The sequence below is a fragment of the Equus caballus genome, chromosome 10 (assembly GCF_041296265.1).
Source record: "Equus caballus isolate H_3958 breed thoroughbred chromosome 10, TB-T2T, whole genome shotgun sequence".
NCBI classification, from domain to species: domain Eukaryota; kingdom Metazoa; phylum Chordata; class Mammalia; order Perissodactyla; family Equidae; genus Equus; species Equus caballus.
In genome coordinates, this window is record NC_091693.1 from 59,076,552 (window position 1) to 59,093,216 (window position 16,665).

At 34.7% G+C, this 16,665-nt stretch overlaps 1 protein-coding gene across 1 annotated transcript in view; it reads right to left on the bottom strand.

The window, feature by feature from the left end:
- The window catches only part of ASCC3 (activating signal cointegrator 1 complex subunit 3), a 336,776-nt gene that overhangs the window by 192,091 nt on the left and 128,020 nt on the right, over positions 1-16,665 (bottom strand). The window contains exon 11 of the mRNA XM_001915668.6: positions 210-374. Coding sequence (XP_001915703.3) covers positions 210-374 — 165 coding nt within the window. The remainder of the gene's footprint in view (positions 1-209; positions 375-16,665) is intronic.

Sequence of the window (16,665 nt, forward strand, 5' to 3'; positions counted from 1 at the left end):
TTAATTTAAAGAGACTTCAATACAATAAGACTTGGAAGGAAGAAAGATATGTACTTTTAATATGAAAATCAAATAGTTAAAAGTTTCTCCATACTAAACTTATCTTTATCCCCATGAACAATACATATTGATATTTCTTTGGATGCTACATTTAAGTTTAAAAACTTACTCATCCCTCCAAAATCAGCTGATAAATAACATCCTCTTACCTGCCGTAGAGTCCGGGCCACTATGCTCTCTAATACGGGTCCTCTATCTTCATGCAGCAAGTGAACTTCATCCAGAATAAGGAGCTTTACAATCTGGGAAAGGGCTACATCCCCAACACTCTTTCTTGTCACTACATCCCATTTTTCTGGTGTGGTCACAAGCATCTGTAAGACAAAAAGAGATAATCAAATTAAAAGGAGGAAAAAGTCACACAGATTATTTAAATTTCGACTGTGTCATTCAAAAAGAAATATGATTGGCCACCTATATAAAGAACAAGTAAAAAGTGTTAAAAATATCCTAGAATGAAATCTAATTCTCTGTAGACAATGGTCACTTCAAGAGGACTTTTCTTTAAGTTATGATATTAAGCAATTATTTAAAACATTGAAGGCAGTCTGTCAACAAATTGTAGTGTTAAGTGTAAAAAATGCACGAGATTTTTAAAAAGCATCCTATGACGTAAAAAACAAATGATATTATCTTTTAAACTAGCATAAACTGATAACTTTGTTCCTTTATTTGAAAAGAGACAAAGAAGTGAATAAAGTGTTAAAAGAAAATGAAAAAGAAACCAAGAATCCACTCTGGTAATAGCCACCTGTTTACACCTACCCAAATTTGGAGGAAAGTTTACTACTGATGCATAGTTTTTAAAAATTGCCTTTTAATATCAACTAGCATATGCAGTACTTTATACAACAAACTACTACATATACTACAGCATAAGTGGCACATAATTGGAACCCAAACAGTGAGTCACTGGAGACCCAGGGCATTGAGAGCAGGAGGCCGGCCCACAGTATTCATCTGAACTTCACAGAAGCAATCTATTCTTTTTACATATTGAATTGTTTGTATCCTCTGAAAGCATACTGCGGCAGAGAAAAAGACGACAAGCTTAGTAACCTCTTCTACTATTGTAACATTGCATGAGAAAATAAGCCCATAGGTGCATAATTCAAAGAACCCGTGAGGTAAAAATCAAACCCAAAGCTTCTCTTAACCACGTTATCAAATTACAGAAACTGATGATAATCACAACTCAACTGTGCTTTGAAGAGTTTAACTGAGACAGGGGTCAGATTGTTCTCTCAACATTTTTATGTCACTTCATGTCTGTTTTGAAGTCACCTATGGGAACGATAATCCTATTTTTTTTAGATTGCAAATGATATATAAATTTTTAACAAATGCACAATCCAAACTTGTCAATACAGCCTGTTGCATTATTACTTATCACTGCTATCATTTTGAAATGAACTAAAGCAACCACAAAATTTAGCAGTTGTACTTCGACAGAACATTAATTGGCAAACTGCAATGAAACAGATTAAGGAATTAATATCTAAAGTGGGAAATACTACAAATCCAAAGCCATTTAGTTAATTTGCTAAAGCTAAATGGCAATGCCGAGATCACATCAAATTTTACAGAAAAAATATGCTATTGGGATTAAGTATAAAAGGATGTATAGTGAATTTTAAGATCTAAAATGGGCTGAAACACTCACTGTGCATTAATCAACATGTTATATTACAATAAATTTAAACAGAACTTCTACTTTGAAAAATGAAAAACTAAAAATAACCCAAAATATATTCTTATAAATATACCTAGGGATCACTTACTAACAACTCTTTTCATTAAAGTCCTGAAAAACATGCCTGTTTTCAAAACCAGCAATTCTCCTAAATTGTAAATTCATATTACATTAAATATAAAATGAGCAAGCTTATTACAGTACTGTGCCGCATAACGACGTTTCTGTCAATGACAGACCACGTATACGAGGGTGGTCCTATAAAATTAGTAGCATATACCCTAGGTGCGTATTCAGCTGTGCCATCTAGGTTTGGGTAAGTATACTCTATGATGTTCACATGACAACGAAATCGCCTAATGATGCATTTCTCAGACTGTATCCCGGTTGTTAAGTGATGTATGACTGTATTAGTAAATGTTAGAAAGCTACAAAGTACACTATTAAATTATAATAATAAATACAAAGCTTGGCTACCTACCTCACTGGGAACTTAGAATACTGTGCCGATATTTTCTTATAATTAAAGTTCAGAGATAATAATGTGGTAACAATTAAATTGTAATACCAAATTTTTCAGATACCAGAAAACTGCCAAATCTTAAAAATCCATTCCAGCATTTTATATTCTGTACTTTACTTTCAGCATTGTGAGAAGTCAGTTCATGTATATTACTGTTTAATTACTTCAGTTCCCTGAACTAAAATGACTAGAAAATAAAGTGTCACATTTGCTTAATGAATTGGAATTCATGCAAGACATTCCCATCTGCTTCTATATTAGGGCATGGGTTAACTGTCAATATTTTTACTGTCAACTTAAATTCCTCTTAATACATGTACTTATCCCCTCAGGAGTACAAAAATCATTATTCCAAACAGTTCCAATTTTAGCCCGTCCACTGGAAAAATGGCATAGTTGAGATGCTATACAACACCATTGTGCCAAAAATTTGGAGTATTCAACTAGAAAAGGCTCATCCATTTGACAAGCAAAACCAAAGAGACCTAAGACTTGCCAATTCATCTGGTAATTCATGTAAACATTAATATTATTATCTTTTGCCTTTTAAAATATTGTGACCTAGGGGAAGTCACTTTACCACTCCTTCCTTTTTTTTATGGCTTCATTGAAAGATTACCGACGTGACATATGTAAATTTAAGGTCTACAATGTGATGTCTTGATACACATATACATTGCAAAATGATTACCACAGTAAGGCTAGTTAACACTTCCACCCCCTCACACAATTACCTTTTGTGTGTGTGTGGTGATAACATTTATGGTATACTCTCGTAACAACTTTCAGGTATGACACAGTAATGTTAATTATAGTTACCATGCTGTACATTAGATCCCCAGAACACATTCATCTTATAACAGGAAGTTTGTACACTCTGACTAGCATCTCCCATATCCCCCACCCCCCCACCCCCGGGCAACCAGCATTCTAACTCTCCATTTCTCTCAGTTTGGCTTTTTTATATTCCGTATATAAGTAAGAACATACAGTATTTGTCTTTCTCTATCTGACTTATTTCACATAGCATAATGCCCTCAAGATTCATCCAGGTTGTGAAAAAAGGCTAGATTTCCTTCTTTTTTTATGGCTGGATAATATTCCATTATACACATATACCAGATTTTCTTTATCCATTCATCCACTGATGGACATTTAGGTTGTTTCCATGTCTTAGCTATTATGAATAATGCTGCAAAGAACATGGGAGTACAGCTATCTCTTTGAAATAGTAATTTCATTTCCTTTGGATATATACCCAGAAGTAGGATTGCTGGATAATATGGTAGTCCTACTTTTAATTTTTTAAGAAACCTCCATACGGTTTTCCAAAGTGGCAGTACAAATTTACATTCCCCCTCAACAGTGCACAACAGTTCCCTTTTCTCCACATCCTCACCAACATTTATCTCCTTTTGGATAATAGCCATTCTAACAGGTGTAAGGTGATATCTCACTGTAGTTATAATTTGCATTTCCCTGATGATTAGTGATGTTGAGCATCTTTGCATGTACCTGGTGGCCATCTGTATGTCTTCTTTGGAAAAATGTCTATTCACGCCCTCTGCCCATTTTTCAATTGGATTTTTTTTTTTGCAATTCAGCTATATGAGTTCCTTATATATTTTGGGTATTAACTTTTTATCAAATGTATGGTTTGACAATATTTTCTCCCATTTGGTAGGTTGCCTTTTCATTTTGCAGATTGTTTCTTTGGCTATGCAGAAGCTTTTTTGTTTGATGTAGTCCCATTTGTTTATTTTTGCTTTTGCTGCATGTGCTTTTGGTGTCATATCCAAAACAATCACTCCCAAGACCAATGTCAAGCAGTTTTCTTGAAGCAGCTTCACAGTTTTGGTCTTACATTTAACTCTTTAATCCATGGTGAGCTAATTTTTGTGAGTGGCATAAATTGGGCCGCCATTTTCATTCTTCTGCATATAGTTATCCACTTTTCCCCACATCATTTATTGAAGAGACTATCCTTTCCCAATTGAGTATTTTTGGCTCAATTGTCAAATATTAGTTGATGGTATATGTGTGGGTTTATTTTTTGACTCTCTATTCTGTTCCATTGGTCTATGTGTTTGTTTTTGTGCCAGTACCATACTGTTTGATTACTATAGCTTTATCATACAGTTTGAAATCAGTCAGAAAGTGTGATGACTCCAGCTTTGTTCTTTCTCGGAACTGCGTTAGCTATTTGGGGTCTTTTGTGGTTTCATACAAATTTTAGGATTGTTTTTTCTATTTTTGTGAAAAATGCTGTTGGAATTTTGATATGAAATGCACTGAATCTACAGATGGCTTTGGCTAGTATGGACATTTTCACAATATTAAGTCTTCTGATCCATGAACATGATATAATCTTTCCATTTATCTGTGTCTTCTTCAGTCGTTTTCCTTAGCGTCTTATAGTTTTCAGTGTATAGATCTTTTACTTCCCTGGTTAAATTTATTCTTAAGCATTTTATTGTTTTTGATGTTTTGTACATGGGATTGTTTTATTTCATTTTCAGATAGTTCATTCTTAGTGTACAGAAATGCAACTGATTTCTGCATGTTAATTTTGCATCCTGCAATTTTACTGAAGTTGTCAGTTCTAATAGTTTTTTGGTACATCTTTAAGATTTTCTATATGTAAGATCATATTCTGCAAACAGAGATCATTCTAATTCTCCCTTTCCAGCTTGGATGCCCTGTATTTCTTTTTCTTGCCTAACTGCTCTGGCTAGGACTTCCAGTACTACACTGAATAGGAATGGTGAGAGTGGGCACCCTTGTCTTGTTCCTGATCTTAACGGGAAAGCTTTAAACCTTTCACGGGTGAGTATGAGGTTAGTTGTAGGTTTGTTATATATGGCCCTTATTAGGTTGAAGAACATTGCTTCTATACCCAATTTTTTGAGAGTTTTTATCATGAAAGGATGTTGAATTTTGTCAAATGATTTTTCTGCCCCTATTAAGGTATGATTTTTATCTTTCATTCTATTAATGTAATGTATTGGCCTATTCAGATTTTCTATTTCTTCATGATTTACTCTTGGTAAGTTTTACGTTTCTAGGAATTTACTCATTTCTTGTAGGTTATCCAATTTTTTGGCATACAATTGTTCATAGTAGTCTTTTATGATCCTTTATATTTCTGTTGTATCAGTTGTAATGTCTCCCCTTTCACTGATTTTATTTACTTCAGTCTTCACCTTATTTCTCAGTTTAGCTAAGGGTTTGTTAATTTTTTTGTACCTTTTCAAAAAACTGCGTCTTAGTTTTGTTGATCTTTCTATTGTTTTCTGGTCTCTATTTCATTTATTTCTGCTCTGACCTTTGTTATTTCCATCCTTCTGCTAACTTTGGGCTTAATTTGTTCTTTTTTTAGTTCCTTCAGCTGAAGGGTTAGGTTACTTACCTGTGAACTTTCTATTTTTCTTAATGTAGGTGCTTATCACTATAAATTTCGCTCTTAAAATTGCTTTTGCTGCATCCTATACACACTTAAACATTATGATTAAAAAGAAAGTTCAACATAATTATGGGAAATCTTTGAACCATGAAGAAAAATTAGACACATAATTTAGAATTCATAATCCCTTATTTCCTTAATGTTATTCTTGTTGCTCTCTATTTAAAAACCTTTAAAACCTTTTATTGTATTTTCACATTCATATTTTCATACATAGTCCAGTCCATAAAACTTTCTAATACCAATAAATTAATTCACTATATAGAAAAATACAGTCCTGAAATTATATTACTATCAGCAATACATATCCAGCCAAAGACACAGAGAAATGCTTGCGATGTCTAAAAGTAGTCTGTTTTATGTTTAACAAATCCTGTTATATCTATTGTAGTTATGCAAGTTATATTGATATCATACTGAATTTTAAACATTTTTTTAAAATCATTCTGACTGTTGGAGCAGTTTGTTTCCTTGAGGCAGATGGCTATAAATTAAAACTAGATTTAAAATGTTAAATCAAACGAATACAAGAAATTTAAAAAATAAAAGTAGACTTTCTTGCTTTCATAATCTAAAATTGATTTTGAAATTTTCAGTACTTAGACTGCAGAAAATTCAAAAAGAGTTGTTTAAACTAATTATATAAATAACTGTTTTAGAAACCAGAATGGTAAAATACCAAAATATAATTAAAATCCAGGAGTATATTACCATATTTCACCAAATCTCAGGAGCCACTGATTATATAAGCCACACCATCATTTTATATGTCACTAAGAAGTTAAAAAAATATGAAATACATTTTTAAAAATGTGTCTTACAATTGATGAAATATTGTACATTTAGCTGAAAATGTTAGGGTTCTATTAACCAAGCTAAAGAGCAAAATTCAAGAATCCTTGCTTAATACATTTTCTGTGTTGTAAACAGTCAGACTGGAGTCGTTACAAATCATATTCTAATGCTATAGATGTAGATCAGGCAACAGTTTCCAGGATTCAGGAAGTCCATCTTCCTTTTAAAATGCATAATCACTCAACCACAAGCTTATAAATTATATGAATGTTTTAATTTAAAGATTAAATCTAAAATGTCACACAGTTTAGATTCCATAAACATACATGCAATTACAGTTATACTAACCTCTGCTATACAAATGTCAGTTCTGATGGATGGTAACAGCCCCTGTAAGGGAATCTGACATCTTGCAGATTATACGTGCCCCTTGGGACACTACAACAAATCAGTTAGTTCCAACTACTTCCTTTTCTACATGTTTTATGTCCCCTCCTCTCCCATCAATTCACATGCATGAATGTGCACTAACACACGTAAAGCACAAAGTCCTTTGAAGTGTCTAGTCATATTCATTTATGTCAAGGACCACAGCTTTCAATTATAAAATAAAAATATAAAAATTAATTGGAAAATCTTCAAGTACAAAAGTATTAGCTAAAGCATAAAGAATGCAATCTGAAATGCGTCTTGGTGTTTTCACATTAGAAAAAAAAATCTCTATGATACTATTTTTATTTAAAATTTTATACGTAACATTTACCAAATAAAGAAACAACATATAATTCAATAAGAAATTTTAAAACTTTTGAAGGATCAGAGCACGGAGTGCTGGAAGTAATACACAATTCCAAATTGAACATTAAAAAAATATTTTCTAGACTACACGTGTTTACAGCTGGAGTAGAATTATCTTTGCAGTTCTTTTTGTGGATATAAAACACTTTCCAACGATCCCAGAACATACATACAGAAGTCTAGCCTCAACATAAGCTTGTAAAGGATACAATGCTTGGTTACCCTAAAACTTAACTAATTACACATAATAGAGGAAAATACAAAAATTGTTTACATTGCCATGTGTACAAGCCATAAAGACCTTGCATTCTAACTGATTATACATAATACCTCAGGACGGCATTCCTCTGAAGTCTCATAGAGCAAGGGTCTGACACAACCAACAACAGTTCCTCAAACCTCTGTTCACTCATCAAGAAAGGTTCTTGACATGTGACTAATCTGTGGCAGAAACCTGTCCTGCGGTGAGTCCTATTCTGTTCAATTGGGATGTGGCTCATAGAGAATGGATTTCTTTGGTTTATTGTAAAGCAGTTTTTTTCAAATCAGACTGGTATATGTGCCTTTGAAAGTAGGGGAAAAAAATCATCTCTTGTATGAGTTTGAACATTTGACAGTCACCACCTCTTTCCTGTCACATGTGCAAAGCTCAGTTTGAGAATCAATTTCTTACTAAAATGAAACACTTTAAAATGTCATATTGCAATATCAAACTACTGAAACCTCAAATGTGATGAGCTAAAGAAAATGCATTCTGCAGCTCTTCACAAAAGTAATCCAAAATAATACCAATTTCATCTCTTCAAATTAATTTTAGACATTCAATATTAAGAGACTTTACTGATTTAAGAACAATTAATCAAAAGTTTGTTTGGGATCTACTATTGGGAAGAAGAGTCAGATTTTTAAGGGAGGATTCTAAAATCTTATGAACAAATTATGGCAGGATATGAGCTGCTGAAAATGACTGCAATTAAGCAAATTAGTTGTCCTTACTGTTTACCTATTTCTATTATTTGAATCCTTTCTATTTTACTTAAAAAAAGAACAAAGGCAGGACGCGTGTACTATTTAATCACAATTTATAGTTATCCAAAGGAGAGCTTCTTGATAAAAGTTTGTGATTCACTCACTCACTCACTGTTTTCAGATATGTGTCTATGGTTAAGAATACAAAGATAAAGGCAAGAAGTTTAGAGGCTTATACTTTAAGGAGAAATCACAGCAAAGAAGTGAAATCTCTCACACAGCATTAGGAAATCCAGCGGTCACCTTTGAGGGAGCAGCTGACCCTGTTCAAGCAGCTGCCACTGCCTCTGCCCGCAACTCAGGGTGGAAACTACACATAGAGCACCAGTATGACTACAGTGCAGAGCCAAGGGAAATTATATGTTTTTCTGCATTTTTTCCTCCATTCCCTTCCATTTCCTACAGCTTAACAAACTTACTGCACTGAAAAAGAGATCAAACAACAATTATCTGTTATTGGCTTTGAAGTAGCTTAACACAAACTCGTATACACTAAAAATGAGGCTGAGGAAAGTGATAAAGAAGGAGAAAAGCAAATATGCCCAAAGGACTAGCCAATACAGTATCTGTGATTAAGTACAAAACCCAGTTCTAAGCTTTCTTGACACCCAGTTGAAAAAGAGAAACTGGGAGTGATGTCAGCAAAATGGCGGCACAATAATTTCTAGCATTCGTCCCCTCCCCTCAGAAAGATTAATTTGAACAACTATCTGAACACGAAAATTAACTTCACAAAAGCTAAGGATTCCAGGTGAGGGATTACAGCATATGGGTGAAGCAGAGGAATAAGAGAAGACACAGTGAGGAGGGTAGGAAAGATAGATCCACCTTTCCCTCATCACCCCTCCTCTAAGCCCAGGCAGCCCAGTGCAGAGAGAGATACCTTCCCCACTTGGAGAAGGAAAGGAAAGTGGGTGCCCAACTTCACTGCAGACCCCACAGCTGGTCCATCCAGCACCAGGCACCCTAGGTACCCTCCTGCAGCTCCACAAACCCAGGTCCCTGGCTCACCCCAGTACCTACTGCCTCCAGCAGCCCAAGGGGGCTCCCACCACCCCAGGCAGCATCCATGGCACCAGGCTACCAGCAGGCTTCCGTGAACCCTGGCATGGGTGCATGAAAAATTGCTCAACATCACTATCATCATGGAAATGCACAATGAGCTATCACCTCACACTTGTTAGGATGTCCATTCTCAAAAAGAATACCAGTGTGTGTAGAAGGAAAACACTCCCCAAGTAATTCTGATCTTGCAACTTGAGTTAAGAAGAACTGGCTAAATCTGTCCAATTTCCAAGACCCCGGGATTCCAATATCCATTTTCTATTCAGCTAACTACACTGTTTTTCATCATACTATCTAGATTTTTTTAAGGAAATCACTCACCAAAATGATTTTACACACTACCCGCAATGGCTGGGAGCTATCACTGTGGTTTTGCCTACACGGGATATTTCTATTATCTTTACTAATTTATCATGGAGAAATAGCTTTGTATTTTAATTAGTGTTTGTTTGTTTGTTAGTGATGCTTAACAACTTATTTTTTGAAACTTTGCATTTTTCCCTTATAGGAAGAGTTCACTCTTGTATTTAGCGTTTATATATCATCGGTTTGCATAAACTCACCCTTTAATAGCAATATTAAACATAACTAGTGGAGCCATTTGGACAGTAATTTGGTGAATTCTATCAAAATTTAAAATGCACAGCAATCTCACTTCCAGAATTCTATCCTAGAAAAAAGGTCTATGGACACAGATAGACATTCAGGAAGTTTTTCAGAAGGCAATAATGTAGATTTATACACACTGATATTAAGTGAAAAAGGCAAAACATTACACATTTTATACAAATATATACACATGTATACATAAAGTATGATCCCATTGTCAGTAAACTAAAATGAATTACATATACGTATATTTCTCTACATCCTCCAGCTCCCGAGCTGTTTAAGAGGCTTTTCTTCAAGCACAATATCCTAGTAGTATTTCCCTTTCACAGGCTTCTGCGGCATCTCTGTGCACATATTTTCTATCTCAACATTTATTACACTATGTTGCTTGCTTAAATATTTGTCTTCCTCAAGAGACCACAGGCACAGAAAAAGGCAGGGACAGTGACTCTCCTGACAGCTATTAGAGCCACAGTGTCTTGAAGTGGTCTGGCACAGGGTACATATTCAAGAACTGTTGATGAATTATATTTTTTTGCAGGTAATAATTATTAACCCCACAATATGGGTGGTAACTATTCTTGTCTAATAAGAAAATAGAACAAATATTTCTACATTTATTAGTAGGATTTATACAACTTATTTTCTACTATATAGATATTTAGGTTTAAAAAGTTACATTTAAGATACTGTTGCATAATGAATTTTGTGAATCAGCCAGAGGAATTCTCTCCTTCCTAATCAGTTCATGGGCATTTACCAAACTGAAAAATCTAAAAACTTACACAAGGAAAGACGCCCACTTACTGCGTACTGAACAAAGAAGACTCTGGCACCCGCCCTGCCCACTCTGTGGCCTCAGGGGATGATATCAATATCTGGATGCTATTTCCCTTAAATGAATGTTGTTGAGGAAAGACAGGATCCTAATGGCTCCTCCTGGATTAAGCTAAACTAAGTGGCCTGGATTCTTATCTTTTTGGGAAGAGCAGAGTTGTATCTCTGAGTACCATTCAAAGAGGAGCAACTATCACTTGAACATTCTGCAATCACAGATTTTTATAATGCTCCTGTCTTGCCCCCTTATGCCCACCCCACCTGACCCAAGACCATCTCAGGCCTTTCCCATCAGAACAGGCCAGCTTTTTACTTCCTCACATCCCATAGGCCAATAGCTAAGGTCTTCTAAATTAAATTTCCTCCAAAACAAGGAAGAAGAGTGAGTAGTCCTATTAACATGGACTGAAACCTAATGTTTCTATAAACACAAGTTATCAATACTTCTAAATCTAAGTATTCTCATAGCCACATCTCATTTATCAATACATTATCTCTGATACACTGTAAATGTTTAATAAAAACACATTCAATATCTTTCAATCATGCATTTATCAAATATGTATTGTGTACCCACTACCAAAAATCTTAGTTTCCTCCATAAAAAAATGAAGAAAATATCAGTACCTACATATCATAGGGTTCTAATGAAAATGAAACCCATTAATACATATGAAATGCTTAGAATAATGCCTGATATATAAAAAGAATCTGTTATGTTTTCTAGACCTCATCAGCATCATCCTCATCCTCATCCTCCTCATCATAGTGTGTCCAGCACTGTGCTATGCATTACGCAATGGTGAGCAAAGAAAAAGGCACACAGCCCTTGATCTCATAGGACTTACATTGCAGCAGAGGTGGGGTGGAAATAGGCACTACTCGAAAAGCTATAAAAATACAAAATTCTCCTTGTGATAAGCTACTAAGGAAAAGCTGTGCAGTGTTATGACAAATTATAACAGGAAAATTTGACCTAAGCAGAGAAATCAGAAAAGGCTTTATTAAGAAAGTGACAGTTGATTTAACAATCTAAAGGATGAAAGAGAATTAATTAGGTGAAGGAGAAAAAAGAGAGGTACAGGCAGAAGCAGGGCATGTACTTAGAGCATGTGGGGGAACATAGGGACGGAAGAGATTGAAGACAGGCAGAGTGTGTGGCTGGAGCAAAGAGAATGAGAGGACTGCAATCAGGTGGAAATGAGATGGGAAGGGGCAGACTTCTCACGGCTTTTTAGCCACTTCCAGGAGTTGTATACTTTTCACTCTGTAGAGTAGCCTGGAAAACTATGAGTGGCTTCATTTTAAAACATTTTTATTATTATTATTTTTTGATTGTTGTTGTTTTTTTATGGGACAGAGTACGAGTGAGAAAGGAAGGAGTGAAGCTGAGAGAATGCATTGCTGGCTCCCTGTAGGGAAAGAATGGGGGCAGAATGGATGCTGGTACCCCAGTTAGAATGCTACAGGAGTAACCGAGATGAGAGACAACAGAGGCTCAGACTAGGGGGATGTATTAATGAAGATAGAGAGGACATAGATGAATCTGAGAAATATTTAGGAGACAAAATCAATAATCAATAGGAACTGGTGTTGGATTGACTATATTTACCTTATATTTAAATACAGACTATATCTAAGCTAAGTATAGTCAATCACTTTTTCTAAGGAAACGCAATATGAGAAGACAGTCTGCAGAAAATTCCTCAAGGGTCAAATATTTTACGTCTCTTTACCATCCTCCTTGTTCAAGATGAAATGATCAAAATGAGACATTAAAAAATACTCAATTCATGGGGCCAGCCCGGTGGCACAGTGGTTAAGTGCACACGTTCCACTTCAGCAGTCCGGGATTCGCCGGTTTGGATCCCGGGTGTGGACATGGTACTGCTTGGCAAAGCCATACTGTGGCAGGCATCCCACATATAAAGTGGAGGAAGATGGGCACAGATGTTAGCTCACGGCCAGTCTTCCTCAGCCAAAAGAGGAGGATTGGTAGCAGCTAGCTCAGTGCTAATCTTCCTCCAAAAAAAAAAAAAAAAAATACTCAATTCAGGTATAAGTTACCCTCTGGAAAAAAATTTCAAACTTGACTTAATAATATAATGGAAGAAAATTAAAATTGGTTAGCTTCTTTCTTTCCCAGCTGTCAACACTTTTACTTATGTGCCAAACTACTTTTTACAGGTTCACCTCAATAGCTGTAGGATAACAGTAAAAAAGTAAAAAAGCAATTAAATGTTGATACAAAACAAATAAAACAATAGAGAAAAAGAAACCATTAATAGAATATGACCTCATTCCTCTCTTAACTCCTCTAATACTATGAAACAAGCTATTTTTCTGCAAAGGAGTACTGATAGAATAAGCAAAGTTATTATTCTAAATTTTTTTCAGTGAAGGTGAAGATAATTAGATTCCTTTGTGCTTTTAAAATATACTATAAGAGCCTCAAATAATGCATAATTTGCATTCACTGGACAGATTTTTAGGCATCAAACATTATATTCTCTCACTACCCCCTCCAACCCAAAGTATATTAAGAACGAAATAGTTAAAAACAGTAGCTTATACATAGGAGTGGACTTTTTTACTCAAAGCATTTTAATATATTTCATCAGTAGCTATTTAATCTTGCAAAAGTAAAAATAAGTAATAATTAACACTAAGAATTCCATGATGCTTCCAAGTAATTTATAGCTTACTTTCTAATAAAAGTAATGAGACAGTCTTCAAAATAGAACTCACTACTTCTTAATGGCATGCCTTCAATGCAGGAAATAGTTATCCTGCCAAATAATATTTACATTTCATCAGAGATTTTAAAAGTGGTAGCTTTCCAATTCCATTCAATATAAACATATGGTTAAGCCTTTTTAAAGTAATTGTTCCTCTTAGAGGTCGAAGCTTTCACATTTCAAGTTCTATTCTCATTTTTTAGATATCTCTCTTAATAAAAGACATCTTAAAAAGTTCATTTTGGTTATGAGTTGCTTAATTATATAAAGTTGGAAACACAAATAGAAAAAAATCTAGAAAACACAAAATGTTTAAATTAACAAAAGATTGAAAAATCATTACGGCTACCAAAAACACACAAATTATGCTTGTGCAGTCATTTGAAAAATCAAGCTAAAACAGTCAAGAATCACCTTCAAAATATAAAAGAATATTGTTGTCGTCTTTTACTCTGGTTCTGAAATAAGTAGTATTAAAAACAAATCCCAAAACCAAACAACTGAAGACAACTAGGGAAATTAGCCACATTAGAACAAATATAAATGCCACACTAATTTCTAAACTAAATCAACACCTCAGAATATTTAGATTTCATCACTAAGGTTCTGGGTTTTCAACGGGTCTGAAAACTGTACCAATGCTGAAGTAGCTCAGTGAGTAATGATTTCAAATGATTAGCACTCTTCACTGATTTATGAAACAGGTCCAAGCTAGAGAAATGATTTTATCTAGAATGTCCTTAGTTATACTTGGCAGAATCCAGATCTTCACAAAATCCAGAAGTTGAAACAAATCCTTTTACGTTGATAAAATCTACAATTTGCACCATTTCCACTTCCTCTTAGTTTTTTATTCCATATTTTATTATCGAGCAATTTAAATGTGTTATTTTCTTTTTAGCTCTTCATATCAAAGAGAGCACTGCGTGAGAGAGGGAGGCTGGGGAGGGAGTGGTGATTATTATAAGCAAGCTGTAAAACTACACTGTGTTTTCCAGAGCAAAATATAATCAACAGAGCAACAAGGCAATTTCAATGACTAGCTATGAGCAGAAAAAGACAAGGACTGGAAGTTAAGGTGGTTTCTAATATGACTATAGATAACTTGATAAAAAGTAACATCAAATTAGTTTTGTAATGATAAACTATAAAACGACAAACCATGAAAACGTTATTCCTAGTCACTAATTTGAATGTTAAAATGTTGGTGCTCTACAGGGTTGTTTTGCAACTTTCAACGTTTTATTAAGCATTTATGCCAATTTTTCAGAAGTTGTTGGGTGTTTTATTTCCTAATAGATATGTTTTGTTTTTTAGTACACATTTCTAGACATCACACACACTCTTTGATTTTTCTAACAGGAAAAGTTTGACAACACTTTAAAAAAATCCAAGCAAGAGTTAAATAAAACATAAACTATCCAGGGGCTGGCCCCGTGGCCAAGTGCTTAAGTTCACGTGCTCCGCTGCAGGCAGCCCAGTGTTTCGTTGGTTCGAATCCTGGGCGCGGACATGGCACTGCTCGTCAAGCCACCCTGAGGGAGCGCCCCACACGCCACAACTAGAAGGACCCACAACGAAGAACATACAACTATCTACTGGAGGGCTTTGGGGAGAAAACGGAAAAAAATAAAATCTTTAAAAAAAAACCCATAAACTATCCATACGATGCTGTATGCTACTGTGGAAAGAGGGCTCTGGAGGACGCTGGGAAGCTGGAAGCAGAGATTTCTCAACTGTACAATTGAGAATTGTATCAAATTGGTTCTGAAGCAGGAAAGCCTGACGTTTGTACACATTCTGTTAAACCAAAGCCCAGAAACTGTAAACCCAAGTTCTATAAAAGGGGAATAGCTTAGCAATAATTGGCTTCTTTCTCAATTGAGGCAGGACGCTTCGTATACTGGAACTATATGCCCCACAACAAAAGAAAATGCACATGTATGCATGTACACGGCGTCAGTTTCTGCTCTCTGTATTGCCACAATGCTTCCTTTAAGCACTAAACTGTCACCGTCCAATAGAACTTTCTGTAATGACAGTAATGTTCTATATCTGCATTATCTAATTCAGTAACCACTGGTGACTACTGAGCAGCTGAAATGAGGCTACTGTAAACGAGGAAAAGAATTTTTAATTTTTAATTTTACTAAGCTTTAATATAAACAGTCACATGTGGCTAGTGACTATTGTATTGACCTACACTGCTCTATATTCCCAACTTAATAATTAAGGAATACATAGCAGGTTTGTGAATGTGGTCTTTTTTCAACAATCAGTAATTCACTTTGTATAGTTAGTTAATGTCATTAAAATTGTTGTTGACATATATTTATTGACATGGGTAGCTGTTCATGATATATTGTTAAATAATAAAAAAAAAGCAGGCTATAAAGTAGCGTATTTGTATGGTTCTATTAAAAGATAGCTAATGCTTACTGAGAACTTACTATGTGTCAAGCACTGTTCTAAACACTTCACACGTATAAAATCAATTAACTTTCACATAGCACTATACCATACTACCTCTCATTAAATATATGAATATATCTTAACACAAAAATGAGAAATGGAAAGTATGTACTTGTCATAACTTGTGATTGCACGTTATGTTTTCATTTGTCTATTTTTTTTAATTTTTCTGTAATGAGAGAATATGTATTGAAATGAGAAGGGAAACATTAAAAAACTAAAAGTATTAAAAAGGAATTAAATGCTTAAAAGGGATCTATAAACCTAGGGTGTTGTGGGTAATTTTTCCCTACTTTTCAAAACACTTCTAATCTCTTTTCAGTCAATTAGGCTTACATTGCCACTAAAGCAGTGTTTCCAGGGGGTGCACATTTTGCAAAATAACTAAAAATAAACAGCTACAATCCTCCAATTAACATTTTTATAACTTGTTCTCTCTTTCCTCTATGGTTACCAGATAAAATTGCATAGTAATGGATGGGAAAAAGTTACCAAAAATCGACCATAACATACAGAATTTATATGGACATGAGAAGACCTAGAACAATCAAAAGAACTTTGAAAAAGAATAAAGTTAGAG